Source organism: Pan paniscus, chromosome 3 (assembly GCF_029289425.2).
Source record: "Pan paniscus chromosome 3, NHGRI_mPanPan1-v2.0_pri, whole genome shotgun sequence".
Classification (NCBI taxonomy): domain Eukaryota; kingdom Metazoa; phylum Chordata; class Mammalia; order Primates; family Hominidae; genus Pan; species Pan paniscus.
In genome coordinates, this window is record NC_073252.2 from 106,956,925 (window position 1) to 106,970,936 (window position 14,012).

Consider the following 14,012-nt stretch of genomic DNA (forward strand, 5'->3'; position numbering starts at 1 on the left):
TGTATATTTTTAAGACTTCTACCCTACTTATTAGATCTGCTACTTAATTTCCATTAGTCATGTCATAATTCCCTTTTTTTTAAAAAAAAAAGACACTGAACATATGGGTTATTGCTTTCTTTATAATTGAGTTAATTGAAAAGTGGAAAATTCCATTAGCTGGATGGGAACAGAGGAAAAGTAGACAGGGGGAGTTCTTTAGGCCTTCTCAAAGAAGCTTAGTTTATGTGTTGGAATCCCTACATGCACTGCTCCTGGTGAGGAAAATAAAGGAGGTAGGGGTGTTTCAGGAATAATTACAGTAGTCTACCTCCAATACTATTATTGAGTATTATTAATACAGATGTCATATGAATAGCCATGCAGACATGAATTCAAATCTGGGATTGTAGGGAGCAAAAGTTTAGATGGATGAGAGGAACACTCACCCTTGGTCCCTGAGCTCCAGAGTCCCCTTTGTCTCCACGATCCCCCTTTTCCCGTTGGAAAGAGAAAAAACTTAATCAGAAGTGGGGGAATCTAGAAATCTCGTGTAAGAACATGTTTATGCCATACAGAAGCACCTTTAATATGAACTTCTGAAGTGAAAAACAACAGCAACCACCACCAAAATAGCAAATGCTTTTTTAAGATGCAGCTTGAAAAGAACTAAAATTCCTTTTTTTAAAAAACTCCCTTTTCAGGTAATAGAGTATCTTGAAACAACAATATATATGGTAACTGTCTCACTAGGTAGGATCTGCAAAGGCAAAGCAAGTGGTTTCTATGGCACGCAAAGTAAGCTTTTACCTTGCAAATTGAGCCATTTTCTTCCTTTTTATGAAGAGATTTGGGGCAAAGGGAAAAAGAGCCAACAATTGTTTTTCCTCTGAGAAGAAAAGTGTAGATAGTTGGGACAGGAAAGGAGTAGAGAGCTCATTCTAGGGAGAATTAGGAAAGGAAGGTCACAGGCTAGGCCTCCCTCTGATGATGGGGATCTAAGGAAAAGTTCATCTGTAGGTATAGGCATTTTAACACTCAGTGCTGAAGTGGACAGCAGCCAGCTGGAACAGGTTGGCAGCGCTGAAGGTCAGGGGCAGGGCAAACCCAGCTCTCTCTCTTTTTTCAATGCAATATGAAATTTATCTGAAGTTTCATTGATGGTGGCATTACCTCAACTGTAGAGCAGCAGGAATAGTCTAAGCCCTCAAAATTCTTAGAAATGTAAACTGAAACTTTGGAGAAGAGATTCGAACCTGTGTAGATTTAAAGGTTCTTTAAAACAGCCTTAAATTGATAGGGTTCTTTTTCTGTATGGACTTCAAAGCATTTTTATATGTCTTTCTACAGATTCCTATAAACTGGGTAAGGATGAATAAAGATAAGCAGGAAAAAGGATTATAATTCTTCCCATCCACAGTATGCCAATAACATTGATCATAATAAATTTGCTATGAATGAAGCATTAATAATCTTTGGTCTCTGTTTTCTTCATCTTGCACACATTTTTTTCCACGTAGCTAACAGCATTTTAAATAATATGATTCTGCTGACAGTATATATGTTATTGCAGATAGTATAAAGAGTATGATATAGAGGAGAATTTCAATTGGCAGTAAAATTTTAATGCAACGAAGGGAGTCAACTAAAAAGCAGAGTATAATTCGAGCATTTATCACAAAGACAGCGAGGAAATGAAAAATTAGATTATACAATACACAATTTAAGGAAAGTTCTTAATTTTTTTCAAAGAAGCTATTCCTATGAAATAGGAAATACAACTTCTCTTAAAGAATTTTCTGAAGCACTAGACTATTCAAAAACAAGCAAGATGAAACAAACGTATTGTTTTGAGATATCATCATAGGGATACTGCAATCCCTTTTGCAATAAGCATTGCAGTTCCACTGTGTGAAAGAGTTTAATCTAAAACATGAAAAACATGCCTCTGTGGCAAAGGCAAAAAGCACAGATCTTGAAGGCCTCATGTTATATTTAAATGGTTATCTGGTTACTGACCTTTGACCCCTTTGGGCCTCTAGTTCCTGATTCACCTTGTTTCCCCTATTACAGCAGAATAAGAGGATGAAAAAGATAAAATTATAGAGGAGATAAGAATAGAAAAATGGAAATTAGCAGTGACTCAGAATAATGAAGAAAAATGGAAACACTTTATTTTAACTGCCTCAATATATGGCTCTACAGAATGTCAGTTATTATAACACTAAACATAAGTATCATCACCATATCATCAGTTCATTCCATTATTATTTTGAAGGCTGCCCTCCCATCAGTGGATGAGAAGAGTTCTGTGAATAATTCTCATTAGTCTCAACAGTGTTTGGCTGCATCAATTTCCTTTTCATCAGTGAGTAAATAGTTTCCTGTGTCTCTAGGATGGGCTATTAAAATAAAGTGTGACCACATTCGTTTGCAGAAAGTTTAAATGAATAAGGTCAAACAGACAAATAAGTCCTTAGCTCTAATATTTTCAAGGTGTTACACGCCATTAAGTTACCATAGAAACTAACACAGCACTTATCAACAGGGATTTTTTCTCAGTAAGTTTTAATACACATTGAGTGATAATGTGTTAATATGACAGCACTTCTTTTACATTTGGATATGCTATCAATTTGCTCACTGAACAGAACAGAGTAAACAGGGTGAGGTGAATTGTAAAGTCTCTTTTGAAAAGAACCAGTTGGTGTGCATTTCAACAAACTATTTGTGATTTGGGCTGTTTTAATACCTGTTAAGAATGTTGTTTTAGTTTTTTGTGTTCTAAATCAAATCAAGCCAGAGAATGGTTATTTTCCAGTTTAAGAATAACTCACCTTTGGTCCGGGGGCTCCAGGTTCCCCTCGCTCACCTCTTCCAGGAGGCCCTGCTTCCCCCCGTTCACCCTGTCACAAATTGCAAAACAGGTAAATGGCCATTCCCCCCACCCAGGCTGGTCCCTGTAGATTAATAAATGAGTTGAAGGAAACCAAAGAAAGCAGAGAGTTTTCATTGATTTACCCTGTACCCAGCACTTTATTAATCTCTTAACATGAATTATCTCATTTTATAATCAAAACAATTTGTGATGGTTAATTTTAGGTGTCAACTTGACTGGATTAAGGGACACATAGAAAGATAATAAAGCACTGCTTCTGGGTTGTCTGTGAAGGTGTTAATGGAGGAGATTGGCAGGTGAGTCTGTTGACTGAGTACGGAAGATCTACTTTCAATGTGAGGGGGCACCATCAAATCTGCTGGGGGCCCAGATAGAAGAGGAAAGGCAAACTCTCTCTTCCGCAGCTGAGAGCCCTTCCTCTCAGTCCTTGGACATCAGAACTCCAGGTTCTCTGGCCTTTGGATTTTGGAACTTGTACCAGTGCCCCTCAGGCTCTTATGCCTTCAGCCTCAGACTGAAAGTTACACCATCTGCCTCCCTGGACCTGAGGCCTTCAGACTTGGACTGAGCCATGCTACCATCAACCCAGGGTCTCCTCCAGCTTGCAGATAGCCTGTTGTGGGACTTCTCAGCCTCCATAATTGTATGAGCCAATTCCCCTCATAAATCCCCACTCATCTATCTATCTCCCTATATATATCCTATTGGTTCTGTCTCTCTGGAGAAACTTGACTAATATGCAATTATCCAATGTTTGTATTATCATCTCCATTTTATGGATAAGGAAATGGTTTGGTAAATGCCTGTCAAATAGCTATGTTGGTAAATAGACCTTTAAAGGGAATTGATAAAGGCCATCATTATACCTCAAGATAGGAATGAATATCCATTTTCATTCTGCAGTCACTTTTTAAGCACTGCTGGCAAGAAGCATGGCAAAGTGGTTAAGTTCCTGGCTCTGTAATCTAGCATCTTAGGTTTTACTCCTGGCTCTGCTATTTACCAATTCTGTGTTCTAGGGTAAGTTAGTTAGGTTTTGTACATCTCAGTTTCCTCAGTAAAATGGACAAAGTTATAGTACTCATCTCATAGTTTATGAATGTAAAAGTGTTCGGGTTTTACAGTTTTTTAATATATTCATATCTCTATGAAGTATAAATATGGCTACTGTCCTCAAGGAGCTAGTGATCTAGTTCGGCAGACAAGAGCCGCAAAACCAAAATAGTTAAGGATTAAGGAGTAATGTAAGGCCCTATGTGACAGAAGGGGAATCCCTATTGGTTTCTATTATTGTGGATTGGATCCCTGGAGGTGAGACTTGAGTCGTGTCCTGAAGGATGAGTAGGGTTTATTTCATAATTATTGCTGTTAATGACTGTAGCATGGATGAGTGCAGAAACTGCACAAAACACTTTACATGTATTATCCTATTTAATCCTCAGGACAAATGAGAAAAGTTTTATTATCCATATTCTACAGATGAGGAAGCCAAAGTTTGGAGAGGTTAAGTAACTTGCTCAAAGTGACAAAGCTTTTAAAGTGGGTAAAACTGATGGTACTCGATCTTCAACTTTTGCATAAATGTTTTAAATGTAAATCTTTTGCACATCTTTGATCATTTTCTCGGGTAAATTCCTAGTTGGAAAATTGCTAGGTCAAAAAAGTATGAATATTTTTAAAAACTTGCTAAATTGCTCTCCAGGAAGATGGTACCTTTTAATACTCCCTAAACACAGAGTAAAGAGTGTCTGGCTTCTTGCATAAGGGGTAGAATTTCAATCATCAGACATTTAGAATTCAGACTGTTGATGACATATTTATGGATGAAAGAGGTGCTCTCCTCACTGAAGGAAATACTTCATCTTGGAAAAGATAAGAAAATAGAATTAGATCTGTGGTGGGTCATGTAGGGCTTGAAATTCCAAGATTCTTATCTATATCATGCCCACTTTGGGAAGCCTTTGTGGTTTTATAGGGGAGGTGGGATAGGCTAGTCAAGGGTTAAGAAAGACAGGAGGCAAGTGTTAAAGACTCAGTAGGTTTCTTAACAGCAACTGAAGAGGTTGTGAAAATGGAGAGGTTGGGAGAAAGACAAGGGACTTCTCTAGATACAGGAGATAGACACAATGGCCCAGAAATGAAAAGACTTTTTGCTTTTTGTCATCCCCCACCCCATTACCCTGTTGAGTGAGACTAAGGAGCTTCTATTGGTATATGAAAATTATTAAAAAACTGTAAAGTATTTGGTGTTTCTTTTAATGTTTTACTTTAAGAATTACAGAATTCTAAAACAGTCCACTATGAAAAACAAAAACCCTTAAAAATAATTTATCTGTAGTTCACCACAAGAGTGAAGTCAATACATCTTTACTTTTTAACATTTATATATTTTTAGAGAGGGGATCTTGCTATGTTGCCTAGGCTGGTGTACAGTGGCTATTCACAGGCACTATCATAGCACACTATAGCCTCAAACTCCTGGACTCAAGTAGTCCTCTGGCCTCAGCCTCCTGAGTAGGTAGGATGACAGGTGTGCACCACCACACTCAGCTAGAATCACTTTTTATTATGTCTCTTATTAGTTCCCTATCACTCTCTGAAATTATATTATTTGTCTACTTCTTTCCCTCCTTCCATCTCTTCCTTGTCCACACTACAATGTAAGCTTCAGGAGAATAGAAACTGTTGCTGTTGCATTTACTTCCCATGCTTAAATGCAGAAAAATATTTGGTCAAAACATTGGTGAATTAATGAATAAACAGTATTAGTAAAAGTATTCTAAAATATTCTGACTATAGTCCCATTTCTTTTCTTTCTTTTTTTTTTTTTTTGAGGTCTCACTCTGTCACCCAGGCTGGAGAGCAGTGTTGTGATCTCGGCTCACTGCAACCTCTGCCTCCTGGGCTCGGGTGATCCTTCCACCTCCGCCTCCTAAGTAGCTGGGACTACAGGCATGCGCTGCCATGCCCAGATAATTTTTGTATTTTTAGTGGAGATGGGGTCTCATCATGTTGCCCAGGCTGATCTCAAATTCCTGGGCTCAAGCAATCTGCCTGCCTCAGCCTCCCAAAGTGCTGGGATTACAGGCGTAAGCCACCATGCCCAGGCCCCTCCCCCCATTTCCTTAGCCTGATAGAGGTCCCTCTCAGGCACTAATGTAGGTATAAAAGATGCAGCATGTTTTGATACCATTGTACATCTTCCTTCATTATGATCTCTCCTCACTGTGTTGGGAATAAGAAATATAGTCTTAGTTACTTTTTAAATCTGAATTTAGTGGTACAAATCCAGACTGTCTACACAAGTGGAAGAATGGTGTTCAGCTGAAAGAGATTTTTAAAATAACCATAACTTTCCCATGATGACACTGAACCAACCATAACATTTATACTTAACATATGTGGATTCAACACAAATTAGATATTGAAATAATACTGATGATGCGTGTATATGTGTGCACGTGCATGTTGCTGTTTTAACAGCTAAGTTAAGGTAGGTAATTCAGCTGACAATTAACCTCAAAGTAATGTTAGTAAAATGAATTTCCTATCCATATCCCTTCTGTGGAAATACAAAATAGGTAGAGTACATTCTTTAGTTTTATTCAGGGTTCAGAGTAGTATCTGTTATATGAGTACCTGGTCTATAAAATCATGCTGGGTTCTTCATAACAGTAATTAATGTTGATTTTATGCTTCTACATCTGGAACTTTTTCTGAAACTGCAGAATAGTTTAAAATCAGGAAACTAAAGAAAAGATATTTAGGAATGAACTTCACTCTCTACTGCTTGTGTTTTTTCTATTTTCCCTTGCACAGCACACAAAATGCCACACACGCTTTTAGATCCAGTTCACGCCTGGCTTTCTCCTTCATTGACCAGGCCGCCCTTTCTTTGTGTATCATGCCCATCTGCGAGGCTGCCTTCTTTCCTGCCCTGGGTCCGAGGCTGCAAGCCTGAATAAATGCAACAGTTCTTGTATTAACAGGGAATGCTCATTATTTTCTTGCTCTCACTCTCTCTTTTTATTCCAGAAAGACATTTCTTGTATGAATCTGCTCAGGCTAAAACAGGCATTCCTCATATTTTGTTAATAAGCCTGACAGCTCATTATGTGAAGAAATTTCTTAAGAAAACAATTTTGCATAATCCGATGGAGTTTCAGTCCCCCCAGGACACACATAGTTTCCATTTACTAGGTTTAGAGTTATTTTCACTTGACCAGCAGAAATGAGGACCCTTCTGTCAGAACAGACCATGAACATATTTCTGTAACTCTTGGAAATCATCCCTGGCTTATTTCTGTTGAATGCAATACACATTGAGGCAAAGCCTGCTATGGTTTAAAAATAAAAGAACGTAGTTTGATGTAATTTTGCCCCTTCTTTGATTCATGAGTCTGTCATGAGTAAAGTTCCATCATCAGAGCTGTACTTTTTATGTCTTTCAGGGTAGATAAAAAGAGAACTCTGGGTCTGACTGTATTCATAGCAGCATATATATATATATATATATATATATATATATTTTTGCATGGCAGTATATACAGATTTTGCTTTTAGAGCCCTCCCTAGGTTTGCCAAGTAGAAGATCATGAGATGGTTTTCATTATAGAATATTTTTGCAGACGTTATTCAGAGTAGATCCTTTTGGGATGAGGCACTTAGGAATCTATATGACATCAGCACTTGCCTTTGAAATCTGGGGAGTAATGGGAATAGTAATAACCTTTGATTTACAAGTATATCCTGAAATTGGTGATGAGGAGCAGGAGTTAATGAGTTCTATCTCTCCTCCTCAGAATTTCTCTACTTTTCCATATGGCCAGGAAGCTAATAGCATCCCATCAGTTTAGGAGCAATTTGGGGTACAAGTGGAACAACTGAAATATTTCACCATCCTGTTGTCTTGCCTAAGGCTTTCTAGAATTAACTTTCCACTACTCAATATTGAACACAGTGGTGCCATTAGAAGTGTTAGTAATGGGTAGATTAAGCTGCTTTCATTCTCTATTAGGCAAAAATATCTGGTCACCTAAATTACCAAGTTGCCCCACATTTCTTTCAACATAGTGGACTAAAAATATATGACAAAGATTTCAGAAAGAAGAAATCAAGCAAGAAGGAAGGAAGGAGGGAGGGAGGGAGAGAGAGAGGAAGAAAAGAAAGAAGGAAAAGAAAAAAGAAAGAAAGAAGAAAGAAAGAAAGAGAAAGAGAGAGAAAGAAGGAAGGAAGGAAGAAAGAAAGAAAGAAAGAAAGAAAGAAAGGAAGGAAGGAAAAGGGAAGGAAGGGAAGGGAAAGAAGGAAAGGAAGGGGAAGGAAAGGGAAGGGAAGCGAAGGGAAGGAAGAAAGGAAGGAGGGAAGGAAGAAAGGAAGGGAGGAAGGAAGGAAGGAGGAAGAAAGAAAAAGGAAAGGAAAGGAAGGAAGGGAAGGGAAGGAAGAAAGGAAGGGAGGAAGGAAGGAAGGAGGAAGAAAGAAAAAGGAAAGGAAAGGAAGGAAGGAAAGAAGGAAGGAAAGGAAGGAAGGAATGAAGGAAGGAAGATAGGAAGGAAAGAAGGAAGGAAGAGAGAGAGAGAAAGAAGAAAGATGGAAGGAAAGAGAAAAAGAAAGAGAAAGAAAAGAAGGAAGGAAAGAAAGAAAAGAAAGAAAGAAAAAGGAAAGAAAGGAAAGGAAGAAAGAGAATAAAAGAAAGAGAAAGGAAAGAAGGAAGGAAGAAAAGAAAGAAAGAAAAAGAAAGAAAGAAAGAAGGAAAGAAAGAGGCCCACTTACTTTTGTTCCTGGTAAACCCGGTAAGCCTGGTTCTCCTTGAGGACCAATGAAACCTGGTTCTCCCTTTAAAAACATGGGCATATGAGATCATTAATCATTTGAAAATAAATAAATAAATAAATAAATAAAACTAAACTCATTTTCTTCTACTGAGATTTTACTTCCCTGGTTGTATACAGCCTTCTTGCCGAGATCCAGCTACTTACTATAAAATTAAACCAAACAGGTTTTAATGAGTGAAGACACTTTGAGCAAAATTTTGGAGAAGATTTAGAAAGTAAAAGTGACTAAGTAATCAGATAAATGTCCTTATAATTTCCTTTCTCATCTGTTGTCCAGTGTTTCTCACCACTTACCAAAATAAGATGCATTATGTTTGGGTGAATGTGGTAGGTAGCCTCTAAAATGGGCCTCAATAATCTTACCTCCTGTTGTTCATCGCTTAGTGTAATCCTCTCCCCTTGAGTGTAGACTGGATTTACTGACACACATCTAATGAACAGAATATGGCAGAAGTGATGGGGTATCACATCTGAACCTAAGTTGTGAAAAGCCTGTGGCTTCCGTTTTGGGGGCCCTTTCTTGTTCTCTCTTAATTGGATCACATGTTGAGGACTGAGGTCTGCCAGCAACCACATGTGTGAACGTGGGAGCAAGTGCCTCACCCTTATAGAGTCCTCAGATGCGACCACAGGCCTGGCTGACAGCTTCACAGCAATCTCATGGGAGACTGAGCCAGAAGCACATAGTTATGCTGTGCTTGAATTCCTGTCCCTCACAAACTATAAGATAGTTCATGTTTGTTGTTTAGCCACTAAAGTTTTAAGGGTATTATAGTAGGCAGCAATAGATAACTGATGCAATGAATGTTGTTAGAGAAGAGATTCAGAAATGTTCAGCATGAAAAGAAAACTCTCTCTCCTTGCCATACCTCCAAAACCTTGTCTCCACTACCTAGAGGAAACCCAGCAGTAAAATAAAAATATATTTCATCTTCGTCCCCAATTCCTGGCACCAACCTCCTAAAATGGAATTTTCTGAGTGACAGGATAGAGTAGGAGCAACTTTTGTTATTCAAACCAGTTCCTTTCAACCATACCTAAGTCTCTGTCACTGAGGTGACTCTCATGGGAGCCCTAGACAGCTTCAGGATAGGAACTGGTTGCCAGAGGGGCCAACGGTGTAAGAGTGTGGGAACTTTCTGCCCTACCTCCCAGCCTCTGGGGAAGGGACAGGGTCTGGACATGAGTCCAACCACCAATGGCCAATGATTTAATCAATTACGTCTACATAATGGAAGTTCCATAAAAGCCCCTAAACAACAGGGACTGGAGAGCTTCCAAGTCAGTGAGCACATCCATACACTGGGAGGGTGGAATATATCAACTCCGTGGAAACAGAGGCTTTTGTACTCTGGCCTCTTTTGGACCTTGCCCTATGTACTTCTTCATTTGGCTGTTCATTTTTATTAACTGTAATAGTATATAGCACCTTCCTGATTTCTGTGAGTTGCCATAGCAAATATCAATCCTGAGTCGGGGGGAGGGGATGTGCAAACCCCTGAATTTGTAGCTGAGTCAGACAGAAGTACAGGTAACCTGCGGGCTCAATACCTGTGTCTGGTGACCAAAATGAGGTCACTCTTATGAGACTGAGCCCTTAAATCTGTTTGATACCAACCAGGGGAGTTAGTGCCAGAATAGGATCGAATTGTAGGACACCCAGTTGGTGTCAGAGAATCAGAGAGGTAGAGAACTGGTGTTGGAAAATACACTACATATTTGGTGTTGGAAAATACTTGAGATGAGCGTTCACATTAGCTTGACTATCCATAAAGTTTTATTTTCTTTTTTAACTATTTGAGGTCAAATATAAGAGTTTACCCAAAATCTATAAGAAAATTTTAAAGCAAAAGCCATAATGGCTTTGTTCTCAGTTCCTGTTTTTTCCCCTCTTGGATGATTTCTGGAGCAGTTGTTAATATTTTAAAATATATTTGATTTCTTTCTAAGGCAGTAGTATTTCAACCTTTGTTTCATGATACTTGCAACTGAGCAGCAATGTATAGAAAAAACGTTTTATAAGACATGATAAAATGTCAGGCTGGGTGCTGTGGCTCACACCTGTAATCCCAGTACTTTGGAAGGCTGAGGTGGGTGGATCACTTGAGTCCAGGAGTTTGAGACCAGCCTGGGCAACATAGGGAGACCCCCGTTCTGTACAAAAAATATGAAAAATTAGCCGGGTGTGATGGTGCGAGCCTGTCGTCCCAGCTACTTAGGAGACTGAGGCGGGAGGATCGTTTGAGCCCGGGAGGCTGAGGCTGCAGTGAGCCGTGATGGTGCCACTGCACTCCAACATGGTTGACAGAGCAAGACCCTGTCTCAAAGAAACAAAACAAAAAGACACACTAAAATGTCATCAAATATTTTTCACAGAAGTCAATTTTTTAAAATATGCTATAAAAAACCTTGGGTATTGGGTGGGGAACAAAAGGATATCACCACCACCAGACATATATTGATATATAACTCAAATGTATTTATCTCTAGCCCTGGTGCTCATGAGACTGATCTAAGAAAAAAAAAAAAAAAAAGGCAGGAGTGAGTAACTAATGCTTTAGGTTTACTGCTTGCACATTTTCTGTAACTCCCTAGTCTACCTGTCCCATATCCTTACGACTATTAGAAAGGAGAATCTGAAAATATAATTTTGGGTGGATCTCTTAATGGCCTAAAACGAAAATCTGAACTATATTCAGAGAAATCAATGGCGATTATTCTACTTCTAGTAAAAGAGTTTAACTTGCGGTATCGCAAGAACAAAAAACCAAACACCGCATATTCTCACTCATAGGTGGGAATTGAACAATGAGATCACATGGACACAGGAAGGGGAACATCACACTCTGGGGACTGTGGTGGGGAGGGGGGAGGGATAACACTGGGAGATATACCTAATGCTAGATGACGAGTTAGTGGGTGCAGCGCACCAGCATGGCACATGTATACATATGTAACTAACCTGCACAATGTGCACATGTACCCTAAAACTTAAAGTATAATAAAAAATAAAAAAAATAAAAAAAAATAAAAAATAAAAAAAAAAGAGTTTAACTTAAGTCAAACAAAAAGATTATAAGGAATACATTTGTTTACATGTAAAATATTTCACCTGACAAAATGATATATACAAATAAATATTTCCTCTCCCTTCCCAAGAGAAATGCTGTGTTAAAGTCAATGTGTATCATTGGTAACAACTTACTGTCAGGGAAATGTAATGCAAGTTAATATGTTGAAAGTTTACACGGAAACCAGAATTCTTGTATATATTCAAGTGAAAATAAAATGATTTCATTCTTTAGAAAAACAAATAGATGCACCATTAAAGCATACTAATAAAAGAGAAGAAGAAAAAAAGGTTAGTGTTTAGTTTATAAAAAGATGAAGCATGCAAGTGCATAATTCACAAACAAATAAATAGGGCTTTGCGATCTCAGCTGCCAGGTAAAACTGTTTTTTTCTTCCTTTTTAAAAAATAGAAGATATGTTGTTTCCTTTAGTAAGTGTATGGAAAGTTCTTTTTTTTATGTGCTAGCTGAAAGCATCGATAGTTCTTTGAAACAGAAAATTCAGGGGAAAATTTATTTCTAGATACAAAATTAGCACTGCATTTGACAATCTCAATGATTTTAGCACAATTAATATTGATTGGCTAATTTTATTTTATTTTTATTTTTTTTTTTGAGACGGAGTCTCACTCAGTCGCCCAGGCTGGAGTGCAGTGGCACAATCTCGGCTCACTGCAAGCTCCGCCTCCCGGGTTCACGCCATTTTCCTGCCTCAGCCTCCCGAGTAGCTGGGACTACAGACGCCCGCCACTACGCCCGGCTAATTTTTTTGCATTTTTAGTAGAGACAGGGTTTCACCATGTTAGCCAGGATGGTCTCGATCTCCTGACCTCGTGATCCACCCGTCTTGGCCTCCCAAAGTGCTGGGATTACAGGCGTGAGCCACCGCACCTGGCCTGATTGGCTAATTTTAAAGGCTTTGAGCATGATACATTATACCTGATTATGCCACTTTAAGAAAGCATCTACCGTATCTATACATTCTGACACACTTCTTATTTCAATTTATTCAAGGAGAAAAACCACATACTTAATTTTAGGATCACAGTTTTCGTCTATTTACTTCCAGAGGTCTGAATCACTTTAGAAACATTATCTCCATTCTCTCTATATCTTGGCAGGATGGGCAGGAGTTAATTATTGTTCCCTTTTTTCTCTCTCAGACTTCAAAAACAATTGTTGAAGTAAATAAGGCATGGATATGTTGACTCATGGTCTTCAGCTAGTTAGGCTATTTCTTACTTCCCTAAGCTTATACCAGAGGTTCTCAAAGTGTGCTCTGGGGACCTCTGGAGATTTCTGGACTTTTTCAGGAAGTCTTTAAGGTCAAACTATTTTTACAATAACACAAAGACATTATTTGCCTTTTTACTTTCATTCCTTCATGAGTACACGGAGTATGAAAAGTTCAATAGGCCAGGCGTGGTGGCTCATGTTTGTAATCCCAGCACTTTGGGAGGCCAAGGAGGATGGATTACTTGAGGTCAGGAGTTTGAGACCAGCCTGGCCAACATGGTGAAAACCCATCTCTATTAAAAATACAAAAACTAGCCGGGAATGGTGGCATGCACCTGTAACTCCAGCTACTTGGGAGGCTGAGGCAGGAGAACCACTTGAACCTGGGAGGCAGAGGTTACAGTGAGCTAAGATTGCGCCACTGCACTCCAGCTCAGGCAACAGAGGGAGACTCTGCTTCAAACAAACAAACCAAAAAGAAAGGTTTATTATATGGTTCCAGATTCCACGTTGCACCTAACCTTTAAGAAACTACCACTTGTGGGGTTTAGGATAGTAGCCAAGAAAAATATCAACAATTATCTGAATAGGCTAACCTTCCCCTGTCCAATTACATATCTGCATGAGGCCAGTTTTTCTTCATATACTTCAACGAAAACAACAAATTGAATGCAGAAGCAGATATGAGAATCCAGTTGCCTTCTATTAAGTCAGGCATTAGATTTGATATATATATATATATATATATATATATACACACACACACATACACACACACATATACATATATACACACACATACATATACATATATACACACACATATATCTCTCAAAATGTCATTCTTCCTGCTCTTTTTAAAAAATCTTGTCTTAAAAACCAGTTATATTTCATAAAACATGCTATTTGATTAACATGTAATTGATTTTTAGAAATTTTTCAGTTTTAACTTCTTTTTTTTTTTCTTTTGTTTTTGTTTTTGAGACAGGGTCTCAC

General features: G+C 38.5%; 1 protein-coding gene across 6 annotated transcripts in view; it reads right to left on the reverse strand.

Moving 5' to 3' along the window:
• Positions 1–14,012, reverse strand: part of COL25A1 (collagen type XXV alpha 1 chain) — a 499,684-nt gene that overhangs the window by 52,929 nt on the left and 432,743 nt on the right. For all 6 annotated transcript variants that reach the window (XM_055111699.2, XM_063603863.1, XM_055111701.2 and 3 more), the window contains 4 exons: positions 8,648–8,710; positions 2,817–2,885; positions 1,999–2,043; positions 429–473 (listed from right to left, as the gene is read on the reverse strand). In XM_055111699.2, the coding sequence (XP_054967674.1) occupies positions 429–473; positions 1,999–2,043; positions 2,817–2,885; positions 8,648–8,710 (222 nt within the window). The remainder of the gene's footprint in view (positions 1–428; positions 474–1,998; positions 2,044–2,816; positions 2,886–8,647; positions 8,711–14,012) is intronic.